The sequence below is a fragment of the Lutra lutra genome, chromosome 4 (genome assembly GCF_902655055.1).
Source record: "Lutra lutra chromosome 4, mLutLut1.2, whole genome shotgun sequence".
In the NCBI taxonomy this organism is placed as follows: domain Eukaryota; kingdom Metazoa; phylum Chordata; class Mammalia; order Carnivora; family Mustelidae; genus Lutra; species Lutra lutra.
This window is the reverse complement of record NC_062281.1, coordinates 91,409,672-91,424,215: the sequence shown is the minus strand read 5'-3', so window position 1 is coordinate 91,424,215 and position 14,544 is coordinate 91,409,672. Positions and strand designations below refer to the sequence as shown.

General features: G+C 50.0%; 3 protein-coding genes across 3 annotated transcripts; 2 read left to right on the top strand and 1 right to left on the bottom strand.

The window, feature by feature from the left end:
• Positions 1–172: 172 nt before the first annotated feature.
• LOC125097600 (histone H2B type 2-E) lies at positions 173–1,218 on the bottom strand. The gene has a single exon (XM_047725390.1). It carries the CDS (start codon positions 1,057–1,059, stop codon positions 679–681), a length of 381 nt encoding a protein of 126 aa, XP_047581346.1. The 5' UTR covers positions 1,060–1,218; the 3' UTR covers positions 173–678.
• Positions 1,219–1,348: 130 nt separating this feature from the next.
• On the top strand, positions 1,349–1,918 carry LOC125097597 (histone H2A type 2-A). The gene has a single exon (XM_047725386.1). It carries the CDS (start codon positions 1,417–1,419, stop codon positions 1,807–1,809), a length of 393 nt encoding a protein of 130 aa, XP_047581342.1. The 5' UTR covers positions 1,349–1,416; the 3' UTR covers positions 1,810–1,918.
• An 851-nt stretch (positions 1,919–2,769) lies between these two features.
• On the top strand, positions 2,770–3,703 carry LOC125097602 (histone H3). The gene has a single exon (XM_047725392.1). It carries the CDS (start codon positions 2,778–2,780, stop codon positions 3,186–3,188), a length of 411 nt encoding a protein of 136 aa, XP_047581348.1. The 5' UTR covers positions 2,770–2,777; the 3' UTR covers positions 3,189–3,703.
• The last annotated feature ends 10,841 nt before the right edge of the window (positions 3,704–14,544 follow it).

Sequence of the window (14,544 nt, the reverse complement as noted above, 5' to 3'; positions counted from 1 at the left end):
TTTGTGGGATTTGATGGGGGTAGAGAAGGCACAAAGAAGGCACCATCAGGAAGGGTTAATTTCTCTATCAAAATCAGCTTCAATTTTCCTAATCGAAGAATTTTCCATAAAATGATATAGGGAGGTGTTTGTGAATCGAGGATACCGACTCGAGGGATTTGTTGGAACCAAATATAAAAGCCATCACTTCTTATCATACATAATTAAATATTTAAGTACCACTACCGTTTTGCCAACTAGTAACAAGATAGGATTGCTGGTTTTATCCTGACGACTATCTTATCGTGCATAAAGAAGTTTATGAAAATCAACACAGCTTTTCTCAGTCGAACGTAGTAGTGTACATGTTCAACTGCACGTAGCAAAACCAAAGCCAGTTTCAAGAACAGTCCTCTCCGACAAGCCACATTATACCTACACCCCAGTTCGTTTTTCACCAACCTAAGTAGGTAGGTATGAACTACCCTATCGCTTAACTAGAAAGGAAAAGAGACGGACTTTTGAACACAACAGGCATGAATCTAATGTACTAGAAAAGAAGCCCCCCAAACATAATAGAGGAGTCATACGCAGTACAGTACGTGAACAGCTTCTTGCATGAAGATGGGTGGCTCTGAAAAGAGCCTTTTGGAGCGAAGCGGCCGGCGCCCCAGGCGAGCGCCGCGTCCCGGCGGGGACTCACTTGGAGCTGGTGTACTTGGTGACCGCCTTGGTGCCCTCGGACACGGCGTGCTTGGCCAGCTCGCCGGGCAGCAGCAGGCGCACGGCCGTCTGGATCTCCCGCGACGTGATGGTGGAGCGCTTGTTGTAATGCGCCAGGCGGGAGGCCTCGCCGGCGATGCGCTCGAAGATGTCGTTGACGAAGGAGTTCATGATGCCCATGGCCTTGGAGGAGATGCCGGTGTCCGGGTGCACCTGCTTGAGCACCTTGTACACGTAGATGGAGTAACTCTCCTTGCGGCTGCGCTTGCGCTTCTTGCCGTCCTTCTTCTGGGCTTTGGTGACCGCTTTCTTGGAGCCCTTCTTGGGCGCGGGAGCGGATTTAGCCGGCTCCGGCATAGCGGGCAGCGCAAGAGACAACCCGAGAGCCGTCCGGAGGCGCACGCAGCGCAGTAAGGCCCAGGCGGCCGGAAGCGCCTCGCTACTTAAAGAGGCCGTAGGCAAATTAAGGCTCTGCTTGGGCTGCGTGGTGATTCGCGAGTTTTCGGCGGCGCTCCCGCGCGGGGGGACGAGATTATGGAAATGAGCGGATTCTGGCCGAGCCACGCTATTGGCCGTGAGGACAAAGATGCGCTTCAGCCAATGGAAGGGCTGGTTGGACTATCCGGGTTCTGTCTATAAAAGGGTGAAGCGGGGTGGTGCGCGGCGACTTTGTCGGTGGCTTAGCGGGAGGTGTTTTGCGGGAGCGTGGTCGTCATGTCTGGCCGTGGCAAGCAAGGAGGCAAGGCCCGCGCCAAGGCCAAGTCGCGGTCGTCTCGCGCCGGCCTGCAGTTCCCAGTGGGCCGAGTGCACCGGCTGCTGCGCAAGGGCAACTACGCCGAGCGGGTGGGGGCCGGCGCGCCGGTGTACATGGCGGCGGTGCTGGAGTACCTGACGGCGGAGATCCTGGAGCTGGCGGGGAACGCGGCCCGAGACAACAAGAAGACGCGCATCATCCCGCGCCACCTCCAGCTGGCCATCCGCAACGACGAGGAGCTCAACAAGCTGTTGGGCAAAGTCACCATCGCCCAGGGCGGCGTCCTGCCCAACATCCAGGCCGTGTTGCTCCCCAAGAAGACGGAGAGCCACCACAAGGCAAAGGGCAAGTGAGGCCGGCGTCCTGAAGCCCAGCCAGCCCTGGTGTGGAAGGGGACACCTCTGAAATCAAAGGCTCTTTTAAGAGCCACCCACTCTCTCAAATAAAAGAGTTGTTACAGTAGCCAGCTTGCTCCCTCCTGCCTTTGCGGGTAGTGGGCCGATCTCGGAGACGGCGAGGCGAAGGGGTTGCCCCTCCCCCGTTGCTCGTCTCCAGCCCTGAGTTCTCGATCATCTTTACTTTTAAGTGAGGGGCCGAGGCCTTTGCCCAACGCACACGTGCACCCCCTGCCGGCCGCCAAGGGAGCGGGCAGTTTGCGGGAGTGCGGCGGACCTGGTCCTGGGCTTTCCTGGGCCGGCTGTTGGTCAAGTAAAAGTGAGGGACGGCCTTGGCAGCGGCGGTGCGGGCCCCCACTTAGCTTCCTGGAGGCGGGATCTCGCGCTCGGAAGGCGGTGGGGTTGAGGGGATGAGGTGAGACCGCTTTCTGACCTGAAAAGCCCCGACAGGCGGGGAAAAAAAGGCCCGTCAGACGGAACGAGGGGGCTCTGCAAAGGTAACAAGGCGTTTTGGGGGACCGAGCCAACGCAAGATTGAGGTCGAATTGGGGAGACAGCGTGGGAAGGAACGGGGAGCCGTGTGTTCTAGGAGGTTGAAGGGCTGGGTTGGAACAACATTCTGACCCGGTTGCGAGCTAACACGCCCCTCCCCCGCCCGCCGAAAAGAAAGGAAAAACAAGGTGCGGGAAGGCTGTTGGCAAACTGGAGAGTGAGCGAGGCGGGAGGGCGGGGTAGGGAGGATTCTGCCCAAGCCAACGGGTGACGCCAGGGCGGGTGACGTCACGGCCAATGGGCAGGCAGCGCGGGACTTTCAAGTCTTGTCCCGCCCAATCGGAGACAGACGGTGCCTATAAAAAGTGGGGCGGCGGGCGGAAGCGGCGTTAGTGTGGCTGCGGCAGCGCGGTTGAGGTCGTGATTTGGTTGGTATGGCGCGCACGAAGCAGACGGCTCGCAAGTCGACCGGTGGCAAGGCCCCGCGCAAGCAGCTGGCCACCAAGGCGGCCCGCAAGAGCGCGCCGGCCACCGGCGGCGTGAAGAAGCCGCACCGCTACCGGCCGGGCACCGTGGCCCTGCGGGAGATCCGGCGCTACCAGAAGTCCACCGAGCTGCTGATCCGCAAGCTGCCGTTCCAGCGGCTGGTGCGCGAGATCGCGCAGGACTTCAAGACGGACCTGCGCTTCCAGAGCTCGGCCGTCATGGCGCTGCAGGAGGCGAGCGAGGCTTACCTGGTGGGGCTGTTCGAGGACACGAACCTGTGCGCCATCCACGCCAAGCGCGTCACCATCATGCCCAAGGATATCCAGCTGGCGCGCCGCATCCGCGGGGAGCGGGCTTGAGTGAGCGCTCGGCTCGAGGTTCCATCCTATTCAAAGGCTCTTTTCAGAGCCACCCACGACAGCACTTGGAAGAAGCTGTGCCACTTTAGTTGTTTGTCCGCTCCTTCCCGGCGGACGCTTCTCTATCGCGGGAGGGTGGGACAGACGAGTCCTCACGACAGGTGACGTAAAAGCCACGAACCGGATCCAGGTACCCTGTTGGCTAGCTTCCCTCTCCCGGCGGCCCGGGTCCTCAGTTTCGCTTCTGCGAAACGGCGGTCCACGCTCGCTTTACTGATGGGTGTGGGGTGGTCTTTTAGCAGCTCCACCGTGACCCAGGTTGTAAGCTGTCTAGGAAGTGAAAAAGGGATTTCAGGGTCGAGGGGTCCCAAGACAACGGAGTTTCTATGCGACGCTAGAGACTTGCCGTCCAGAGCGCACCCCGGCTGGTTTTTTTTTTTTTAATTAAAGATTATTTGTTTATATATTTGACAGATCACAAGTAGGCAGAGAGAGACGGGGAAGCTGGCTCCCCGCCGAGCAGAGAGCCCGATGTGGGGCTCGATCCCACGATCCTGAGACCATGACCTGAGCCGAAGACCGAGTCTTTAACCCACTTGAGCCACCCAGGCGCCCCCGGGCAGGCTTTTTTAAGCCCCGGGGAGTGGTGCGGCGTCGCTGTGCGCGGGCGACCTCCACATCCCAATCGGAAGTGGCCCCGAAAGGCGCGGCACTCTTGTTGGGGAGGGAAATCGCCACCTTCGTATGGCCCGACTTCTGCCGCGTCAAGTTCTGGATTCCTGAGCTTTACCAGCGGGTTGGGTGTCAGTAATGCCCAGGCTTCTCAGATCAACCGGATTTTGCTGGTCCAAAGTCCCTTGTGGGCCTGAGCGACTTTGCCAGAGGTCTTAAGTCCTTAACGTTCTCATTTCCCCAATCTTGTCCCCACCCAGTCCCCCTTTTTAATGCCAGTGGACCTCGAGGCAGGTAGTATGGGCAGCTCCAAGAAGAAATGAACCGGAGGACAAAGAGGGTCCGGCTTCTGCAGCCAGGCATTCAGTTCTGACAGTCCTGTGGGTTTCATCAAAAAGAGCGGCAGTCGCAGGAAGGTTCAAAGGCCGCCTTAACCAAGGCCCCTCCCCGCGATCTTTGCTTGTTGGTACCGTTACCTGCTCACGTCCGCAGCAGGAGACTCCTGTTCCTCCAGAACAACCCCAGATGCAGACATAAAGCTTTGTGCATGTAGTGGAGGAGTTGTCCAGCGCGGGGCGCTCGTAGTCCAAGCTCTTGGGCAGTCGGAACCAATGGGAGGCACACAACCCGCTCTGCTCCTCCCCTTCCTTGGTTATATTTGGCTGCCCTAGAATCTGTGAGGGCAGAGACCAGTTTATCTCCGACGGGCGATTCGTACACCAGATGAAAGTGGAAGATTTAAGGCCTCTTGGTATCTTAGAAACGAGTCGGTTGGGGCCTTGGAAAGCCGGCACTGCGCAAGACTCAGCAGCAAGTGTGTGGGTGACCCCTCTTCTTTGAACACCACTTATTTGCACCTGGAAAAGGCCAGAGTTTGTGTTTTTGTTCACAGGTAAAACCATTACAGAGATTGGTGGAAATTCACTGAGGAGAACAGAAACTGAGGAAGAAAGACTTGAAATTTTTTTTGCCTTTTTGCAAGGAGTGTTGGGGCGGGGAGGGGGGTGGGAAGGAGAGAGCAATATGGATTGTCGCTCCGGTTTTAATCCCCAGACTCAGATTTTCATAGTCCCTGTTACGAGTTGAATTGTGTCTCCTGCCCTCTTTCCCAAATTCTTATGTTGAAGCTCTAACTCCTAGTACCTCAGAATATGACTGTAATTAAGGCCATATAGTACTTTTAAAGAGGCATTTAAGTTAAAATGTCATTGGGGGGGCACCTGGGTGGCTCAGTTGATTCAGCATCTGCCTTCAGCTAGATCATGATCCCAGAGTCCTGGGGTCCGTCCCACACTGGGCTCCCTGCTGAGTGGAGAGCCTGCTTCTCCCTCTCCTGCTCCCTTTGCTTGTGCTTCTCTCTCAAGTGAAACAAAAGAAAGAAATAAAGGGAAGGGAGGAAGGAGGGAGGGAAGAAAGGGAGGGGGAGGGAGGAAGAAAGGAAGGAAAGGAATGTATGTCATTAGGATGTGCCCTAATCCAATATGAGTAGTGTCTTTTTTATAAGAAAAGGAGATGGGGGTAACTGGGTGTCTTGGTTAGCCATCAGACTCCTGGTTTTGACTCAGGTCATGATGCCTCAGGGCTATGACAGGGCTATGAGGCTATGCCTCAGGGCTATGAGGCAGCTCTGCGCTCAGTGGAGAGTCTGCTTGGGATGCTTTTCCTCTCGCTCTTTCCTTCCCCTGCTCTCACATGAACTTGCGTGGGTGATCTCTCTAAAATAAAGTAAATCTTTAAGAAAACAACAAAAGAAGAGGAGATTGGGACACAGCCAACACAGAGAGACAACCATAAGGGGACAGAGGGAGAATCTGGCAGCCATCTGCAAGCTCAGGAGAAGCTTCAGAAGAAACCAAACCCTATTACAAAGATCTTGGACTTCCAGCCTCTAGAACTGTGACTAAATAAGTTTCTGTTGCTTGAGCCACCCAGTCTGTGGTATTTTGTTAGGGCAGCCCTAGGAGATCAATACAGGCTCCAGGGTCTCTGCCCAGGGCCTCAGTCCCTGCTCAGACCAACAGTACGTGATGGCATCCTCTGTGACTTAATTATAAGCAGAAGCAGCAGTGACTTAGAGCTGTGCAGAGATGACAGCTTTGCACCCAGCATCTCATCCACTGGAATTTGTTTTCCAAGGTGCAGCCTGAAGTTCTTAGAGGAAGAATTACTTCCAAAGTGTCAGAGCCATTAGTGTCTGAGCAGATGCCTGAGCATGTGGCTTTCCACGTCGGAACCCTTCCTTCCCAGGATTACCCGCCTTGAACTGATACTAAGTCAGATTTGAAAGCAAGATACCAATAATCTAAAATACCAAAGATACCCAAGACCTGCCCATGGCCCTGAGATTGGAGGACAGCCCATGTGTGTCTGTCATGGCTAAGATAGGGGCTCCTAGCTTAATGAGAATGGCTAGGATGTGCCTTCACCCCTCTCATGTTTCTACCCAGTTCTCTTCCTCTCACCACAACAGTGGAGTGCTCACTCACCAAACTTAAAGATTGCGGGATGTGGAAGGAAAACAGTGAATGAAAGCAGAAGACGAAGAGCACTGGGGAATTAGGACCTGGTCCCTCACTGGTATTGGACAGTGGAGGCCCTCCCTGGTTGGTGTTAACTGGTTTCCTGTCAAAGGTGAGACACAACGGCAGGTCTGGGTCTTGACAATGGAAGGGTTCTCTCCTCAGCCTGACTGAGCCCCCTACCCTCACATAGGGCTAGCAAACCAAAAGCAGTATGCAAACTCATTTTCTGAGGAAGTGGGACCTATTAACTCAATATTTCTCACCCAGCAGAGCATCAGGTCTTGTCAGGACACTGCTGTTTTACCTATCAGCTGCCACCTTGGAGATCTGCCCCCACAGGGCTAGGGCCACAGAATCTGATTCTCACTGTAAGCATCTTTGGGGAGGACTACAAGGAACTCTCCACTGTCTTCAAGGGCTTCCCAAACTGCCACAGGCATTTTAGTGACAACTTTGACACCTGTTTGGTAGTAGGACAGAGCTGACATTCCTGCCACTATTCTGTGAAATCCAAACTTCCTAGGAAATGTTTGGAATGTCTTTGTTGGTTTGAGAAACTAGGAGTGAAGTAGTACCAAAATTTTTTGTCAGTATCAAAATTTTATTGTTTTAGATACATAATTTCAAACTAGTCATAAAGAAAAAGGCAAAAGGCGTCTATGGCCATACCACCCTGAACGCGCCCGATCTCATCTGATCTCAGAAGCTAAGCTGGGTTGGGCCTGGTTAGTACTTGGATGGGAGGAAAAGGCAAAAGGCAATTCATGTTCTCTTCAAAAGTCTCATCACAAAATTTGAAGGAAAACGAAAAAGTCTCATCATGTTCAACCTGGTTCCTGGAAAAGATCTGCCATGGAACTAGTATTGGGTTTTTTGTTTTTGTTTTTAAAATTCATTTATTTCTTAGAGAGAGAGAAGGCGTGTGCTCACGTGGGACAGAGAGGCAGAGGGAGAAACTCTAGCAGACTCCATGCTGAGCGCAGAGCCCAACACAGGGCTCAGTCTCACAATCCTGAGATCACGACCTGAGCTGAAACCAAGAGTCTGGTGTTTAACCAACTGCATCACCCGGGTGCCCCAGAACTGGTATTGTTAATTGGACTTTGGGTCCTTTAATCAAAGCTAATGGTGGCATCAGCTATGGCAGTGACTAGAAGACATAGATGAATTGATGGATTGGAGGGAATTGTAGAAGGATAAATCTGGTAAGATTTGGGGATGTAAAAAAAAAAAAAAAAAGATTTGGTGATGTAGGCATTTGGAGAATAGGAGAGGAGAAGGAGCTTCTCCCTGACCTGAGGAACTAGGAGATGATGGAAAAATTCACTAAAGTGAAGAATTCAGGGAGAACAAACTTTGGTTCTTTTGGAACCAAGAAGTTGCTTAAAGGCCTTTCTGACACTGGTGTTGAGAATCCCATTAACTGTCCGGAGGAACACATTCACCGGGAGTTAAGAATATTAATCTATTCAGTGAAGGGGCTCAGCTGGAGATACTCTGGGGGAAGCTCCTAGCAGAAGGATAAGGGAATAAGGGCTAACAGAAGGCAGGGGATTTGATGAGATCTAGCCATGGGTCTGGGAGAAGAGGACTGAGGGAGCCAGAGCAGTGATGGGGCTAGGAAAGGAAGGGAATGCCAAGAGACAGAAGGATAGCTGGAGACCGATGAGGGCTACCTGGACAGCATTTGTCCCAGGGAGGCAAAGGTGAGAGCAACAGGGCCATATTGTGCATGCCATTCAGAAATGATGACAAGCACTCGTGTTCATCAAGTTTGGTCACTTCCGACTAAGCCTGTTATTTCATCTTTCTTTTAATCACCATAACAACCCTGCAAGGCAGGTAGGTGTTTTATCATTTTACAAAGTAGGAAACTTAAAGTGTTTGGCCTACACTCCCCCAGCTAGTGAGTGCCATGGCCAGGGATTCTCACCAAGATTCTGGGACTCCAAAGTTCACATTCCAAAGCAGAAAAGACCAAGTGAAGAGCACATACCAGAAGCTGGATACGGGGGTCAGGAACAGGAACTTCATGATGTACAGGATTGAGGGACTCGCTGATTCAATGGACTCATTACCCATAGGCACCTGTCTCTACCACTCTCAAGGGAGAAAAAATTTCCACCCGGTGCCAGAGTTGAGCTTCACACTCTTTCCACCTCCTCCACCCTATTATCCTCAGCATGAAATGCATGCCCATGTATCATGATCAGTACAGAGAAGCAGAGGCTAAGGGCAAGGCCATAGACTTGAGTTTGAGTCCTGGCTCTGCCTCTTACCACCTAGGACACTGTGGCAAGATGCTTCATCTCACCAGGCCTCAGTTCCTCATCTGTAAAATGGGGTATCTGGAGACATTTAAGGAAACAGTTCCTGTAAAGTGACCGCCACAAGTCTGATCCAAAATAAACAACAGAAAAAAATTAATAAGATTATTAGCTATTCAGAAAAGTCAAAACAAAATTATAAAGGTAAATACCGTTACAGCTCCTAAATTGCAAACCTTCCCTGGCTTTTCATTGGATGTTCATCAGCCATTCCCCTAACCCCACTCATCTGTTCTCATCCAACCCAATGTCTGCAATTTGCAATTCCTCTCATGACTTGGCATAACCCTTTCTTCTGTCCAGATACATTCCCCTCCTTGGCGGACCTACTGTTTAGTCTATACAATTCAGTCCTGTGAAGCTTTCCTCATGTGCTCCCCCCCGCAACCCCTACTCCTCCTTCTCAGACCAACAGCACTTTCCCCAGGTTCTAACAAGTGTATACTCTCCTCTGGTTTTAGCAGTTCCTCCAGGATTCATTTATCCTCCTAGTTCCTCATCAGACTCTGAGTTCTGTCAGGATGGGCGTGTTGTCCTATTCATCTCTGTAAAGCAGCATCCTGACTGCCTCAGTGGACAGGAAATGCCTGATGAGGGACCTGAAGACCTCAGACTCTGAATCCTTACTCAGAAGGACACAGCACCCAGTATCTACCCACCTCCACACCACCTTTCAGGGAATTCTCGGGAATTTGCCAGTCAGAATCAGGTCTAGCCAATACCTGGAAGGAACTTCCTGCGGGTCGGTCCCAGAAGAGGGTAGAAGATAGCTGTCCTGGGCTGTGACACTTGTCCACAAATGGCTGAAGTCCACCATTAGCCAGCCTCTGGTGACCTTAGCTGAAGGCAGAGTTCACCACTGCCAGTGCCCTCAGTGGGTGATCAATGCTTCAGGGGAGATGCTTTACGGAGGAGTACAAATTTGGGGGTAGACTGAATAGTCCCCCACCAAGACGTCCACATCCTGATCCCAGCAACCTGAGAATCTGTGACCTTAACTGGCAAAAGGGACTTCGCAAGTGTGATTAAATTCAGGACCTGGAGGTGGGGAGACTAACATGGATGATCCGTGTGGGCCCTAAATATCATCATAACAGGCCATATTAGAAAGAGGCAAGAGGCCTCATGGGGGGAAGACAATGCAATGACAGAAGCAGAGATTGGATGCTGAGGCTAGGAGTCAAGAAATGCCAATGGCCTCTAGAAGCTGGAAGAGACAGGAATGGATTCTCCTTCTGGAGCCTTCAGAAGGAATCAGTCCTCTGACACAGAATGTAGTACCTTAAGAGTCATTTGGGGCTCCTGACCTCGAGAACTGTAAGAGAATAAATTTGTGCTGTTTTAAGCCTCTAAATTTAGGGTAATCTGTTAAAGCAGTATTAGGAAACATCCCATCATTTCATTCATGAAAGACATCAGGTTCTTGTAATTTGGCGGGGAGGGAGTGTTAAGAGTGATGAGGAGCAGAGCAGGAAGTGTACTTGGAGGAAAGAAGATGGCAGAGGAGAAAAAAGGGGTCGGGAATGGGACACGGTGCCCCACAGTGAGCAGACTGGCTCCTTCATGGGCCTACCCAGCCTCCCCAACCTGCTCAGCCCTGAGTTCTTCAGGGCATCTCCATCTCCACTAGTGGCACTGAGCACCCCTAGATGGTGGTTGACCTCCCCCAGTCCTGGACCTCTGTGGGCTCCTTGACGCCATGTCCGGGCAGGAAGAACCCCGACAGGCTTCACTGGGGGCTGGCAGCAGCGGCAAGCTCTTCCCATTCTGGGGACAGCTCACACCCCAACTGCTGCTAGAAGCCAGTGAGGGCATCTAAGGGCTCCCAAACAGATCACCACAAACTTGGTAGCTGAAAATAACCGAAATTGATTCTCTCACCGTTCTGAAATCAAAGTATCACCGGGGCCAGGCTTTCTCTAAAGCTTCTAGGGAAGAATCCTTCCTTGGCTTTCAGCTTCTAGTGGCTCCTGGCTTTCCTTGGCTTACAGCAGCAAAATTCCAATCTCTGCCTGTGTCTTCAGATGGCCGCCTTCCCCAGGTCTTGTGTCCAACTCTCCTACTCCTTTCCCTTGTCCCACCCTAAATCCAGCGGGATTTCATCTAAAGATCCTTAATTACATCTGCAAAGGCCCTATTTCTAAATAAGGTCATAATCTGAGCTTCCAGGTGGACATGACTTCTGGGAGGACACTGGTCAACCCCCTGCACTTGTTGAGCTCAGGGCCTCTTAGGAGGTCCTTCTGGAAGCAGGCCTTCCAGAGACTTCCCATGATTTTCCCTCTCTAAGTGTCCCTGTGCTCTCCATCTCCAAAAGGTCCTTCTGTCAGTCAGTGATACCTGAGAATAAACCAAGAGGAGCAGATCGCATTTTTGCTAACACTCCCTGTGTCCAAACAGTGTAGGGGTCACAAGGGAGTCTGTGTCTCTGCTTAGGGAACTCCAGGCTTCAGAGCAGTACATGGAAAGTCCTTTGGCCCTTGGCTAGTTACCTACAGTAACCAGGAGAAAGCCCGAACTGTCTGGGCAACTAGGCAACTTTCCTCAGGAAAAGAAAAGACATGGAGCTAGAAAAAGGGCTCAGTGTTACAGCTGGAATATCTGTAAAATAGTGACAGCAAATGTACATACATCATACGGTTACCACAGGGATAAAATGAGATAAATACAGTCCATCCAATGTACTTAGGACAGAATCTCAACATGGCAATACCTCAATAAATTATTAGTCATTTCATTATGATAAACACTAATCAATACAAGTCCTAGATCTTTACCTTGGGAAACTCACAATCACGATGTAGAAAGACTAACACCCAGGAAACAATTGGTACATTATATAATCTCTAGATCAGTACCATCTAGACATTCTTCTAGACTGTGACCCAGAAAACAAGAATACTTGGGTTCCTGGGTGTCTCATGACTTACAAAAGCCTTTCCTTTATATCCTCTCATTTGATTCCACAAGAACCCTGGGAAGGAGGTAGGGCTTTTCAGTCCTGTTTTACAGATAGGGAAATTTCTGGTGAATGTAAGACCCTTGGGGTTACGGGTCACCCAGCTAAAAAGTGGCCAGGATGGAATTTGAACCTAGGTTTTGTGTTTTACTTTTCTTTTGTATTTGGGTCAAGATTTCAGAGGAAGGTGATACACACATGGATACAAATATCATCAATATTTGTACTGTAGGGAAGAGAAAATAATTTTCCCTCTATCCTTCTGCCTTCTTAGCTGAGACTCCTACAATAAAAGACAGATTAACAAGAGAAAATCAAACAGAAGTTTATTCATATGCATACCTCATGGATACATGGGAGATGCCTGAGAAAAAATAAGTAACTGCTCGAGGTGGTTTGGAATTCAGACATAAATACCATCTTAATAGTGAAAGGAGAGGAGGCCTGGAGGCCTCTTAGTGGAGAGTAAATGCCTTTTAGGAAAGATGAACAGGCCCTTAGAAGAATTCACGGGAGGTATGATAGTTTCTGACGAAGTTTGCCTGGCTGTGGGGTCCAGTTCTCCTGTGATAAGGGGCAGTCTTCTCTGTTTGATGAAATTCCCAGGGAAGGGATTTGTGACAACTGAGTTCCTTTTCTGCCTTTTGGCAGGTGTGGTTAGAGAAAGTCTGTCCTTGCATTTGCTGTTTTTCAAGTGCCTGCAGCTCAAAATAGTCAATATGCCAAAGTAGCACCTATTGGGGGAATATGTTCTGTGATGCTTCAGTACAGTAGAACAGACCTCTCTTGACCTCAACTCACAGTACGAAATACATTTTCCATTGCCTATATTCTTTTTTTAAAAGATTTTATTTATTTATTTCACAGACAGAGATCACAAGCTGGCAGAGAGGCAGGCAGAGGGGGAGGGGGAAGCAGGCCCTCTGCTGAGCAGAGAGCCCCATGTGGGGCTCGATCCCAGGACCCTGAGATCATGACCTGAGCCGAAGGCAGAGGCTTAATTCACTGAGCCACCCAGGCGCCATTGCCTATATTCTTAATATAAATTGCAATGCGTTTCACAAAATGATACTTCCTGTTTGCGATATACTCTGTTTTATGCTTCTTAAAAAAGGGAAAAGGAAAAAGGTGATCTCTATCAAGTAAATCGATTTCATAACCCACTAACGGGTATACTTAGGAAAACACTGTCCAGAGGAAACTACGAAGAATAAAGTCAAAATCATCTTAGTTATTGTTAAAGTCTTAATATTTCTCTGAACAGGCCACCTGAACCTCTCTGTGCTTGCATACAACCCATGCCTGACTCTGTAGGGAGGTGATACCCACCTCAGCAGCTACAGTGGAAGCCATATTGCGGCAGGTGACAATGGGAGATGCAGGTTGAGCTCTGTGGGAGCTGAGAGGGAAAGGGTCATTCCAGCTGAGCAAATAAGGATGGTGATAGTTTGAGCTGGGTTCTAAAGAATATTTAAGATTTGAGACATGCCAGACTGGGGGCAAGGCCTGGTGTACTCCAGGCAGAAGAGACAGGAAAAACAAAGACGGAAGAACTGTTGTGGGGCCACATGTAGCTTGGGCAAAGGACAGTGATGAGAAGGGAGCTTTTAGGGGCAGCTGCCTGGCTCAGTCAGTGGAACATGAGACAAAATCTTCTCTTTCTTAATTTTTTTTTTTAAGATTTAGTATTTATTAGAGAGAGAGAGACAGAAAAAGAAAGCAGGGGGAGGGGCAGAGGGAGAGAGGGAATCCTGAAGCAGAGCCCCAGGTGGGGCTTGATACCAGAATCCTGAGATCACGACCTGAGCCAAAATCAAGAGTTGGCTGCTTCACTGACTGAGCCACCTAGGCACCCTCCCTGAGCATGTGACTCTTGATTTTGGGGTTGTGAGTTTGAGCCCCATGTTGGGTACAGAATTTACTTAAAAAAAAAAATCTTGGGGAAAAAAAAAAGTGAGATTTTAGTACTGGGGACTCAATGCCAAACTAGGGAGGGGCTAGGTTTTATTCTAGAAACAATGTTGGAGCAAAGGATAGGGATAGGCAATATACAGGAGAACAAACACAAAAGCTATCAAACTCATGGAAAGATGTTTGAGCTCATTAACAATTAAAGGAACAAAAATGAAAACAATGAGATATCACTTAACACCAGAGAGAGGGGAAAAACTCAGAGAGTTGGATGATGCAAGGGTTGGCCTGGAAGTGGGCTCAGAGGAGGGCTGATGCCATGAAAATAAATAAATAAATAAAATATTTTTAAAAATAGATAGATGGGTGGCTCAGTCAGTTGAGCATCCTACTCTTGATTTCGGCTCAGGTCATGATCTCAGGCCCCGGAAAGGCCAATTCTTAAAACAAGGTTAGAGCAGGGGGAAAGTGAAACATAGAATATGATATAAAACATGACCCAGGGTGCCTGGGTGGCTCAGTGGGTTAAAGTTTCTGCCTTCAGCTCAGATCCCAGGGTCCTGGGATCAAGCCCCACATCTGGCTCTCTGCTCGACAGGGAGCCTGCTTCCTCCCCTCTCTCTGCCTGCCTCTCTGCCTACTAGTGATCTCTATCTGGCAAATCACGACCGCACTTAGGTATATTCTCAGAAAGTAGAAATTAACTAGAACCAAGAAAATAAAAACACGTTCTGCTGTTCATCAGGTTGGGAAAACAGAGATCTAGCGAGCCGAAGAATTAGCAGGAGACATCTCTCCCAAGGACATGCTGCAGCTAGAGTCACGATCCCTTCTTTGAGGGATCACTGCTTCTCTTATTCCCTGAGAAACCTGTTCTAAAAATCATAGACAACCAGAACTTTCGCTGTTTGAAAGCACATCAGCAAGAATGAAACATCCTCCTTCCTGCTGAGAGGACCCAAATC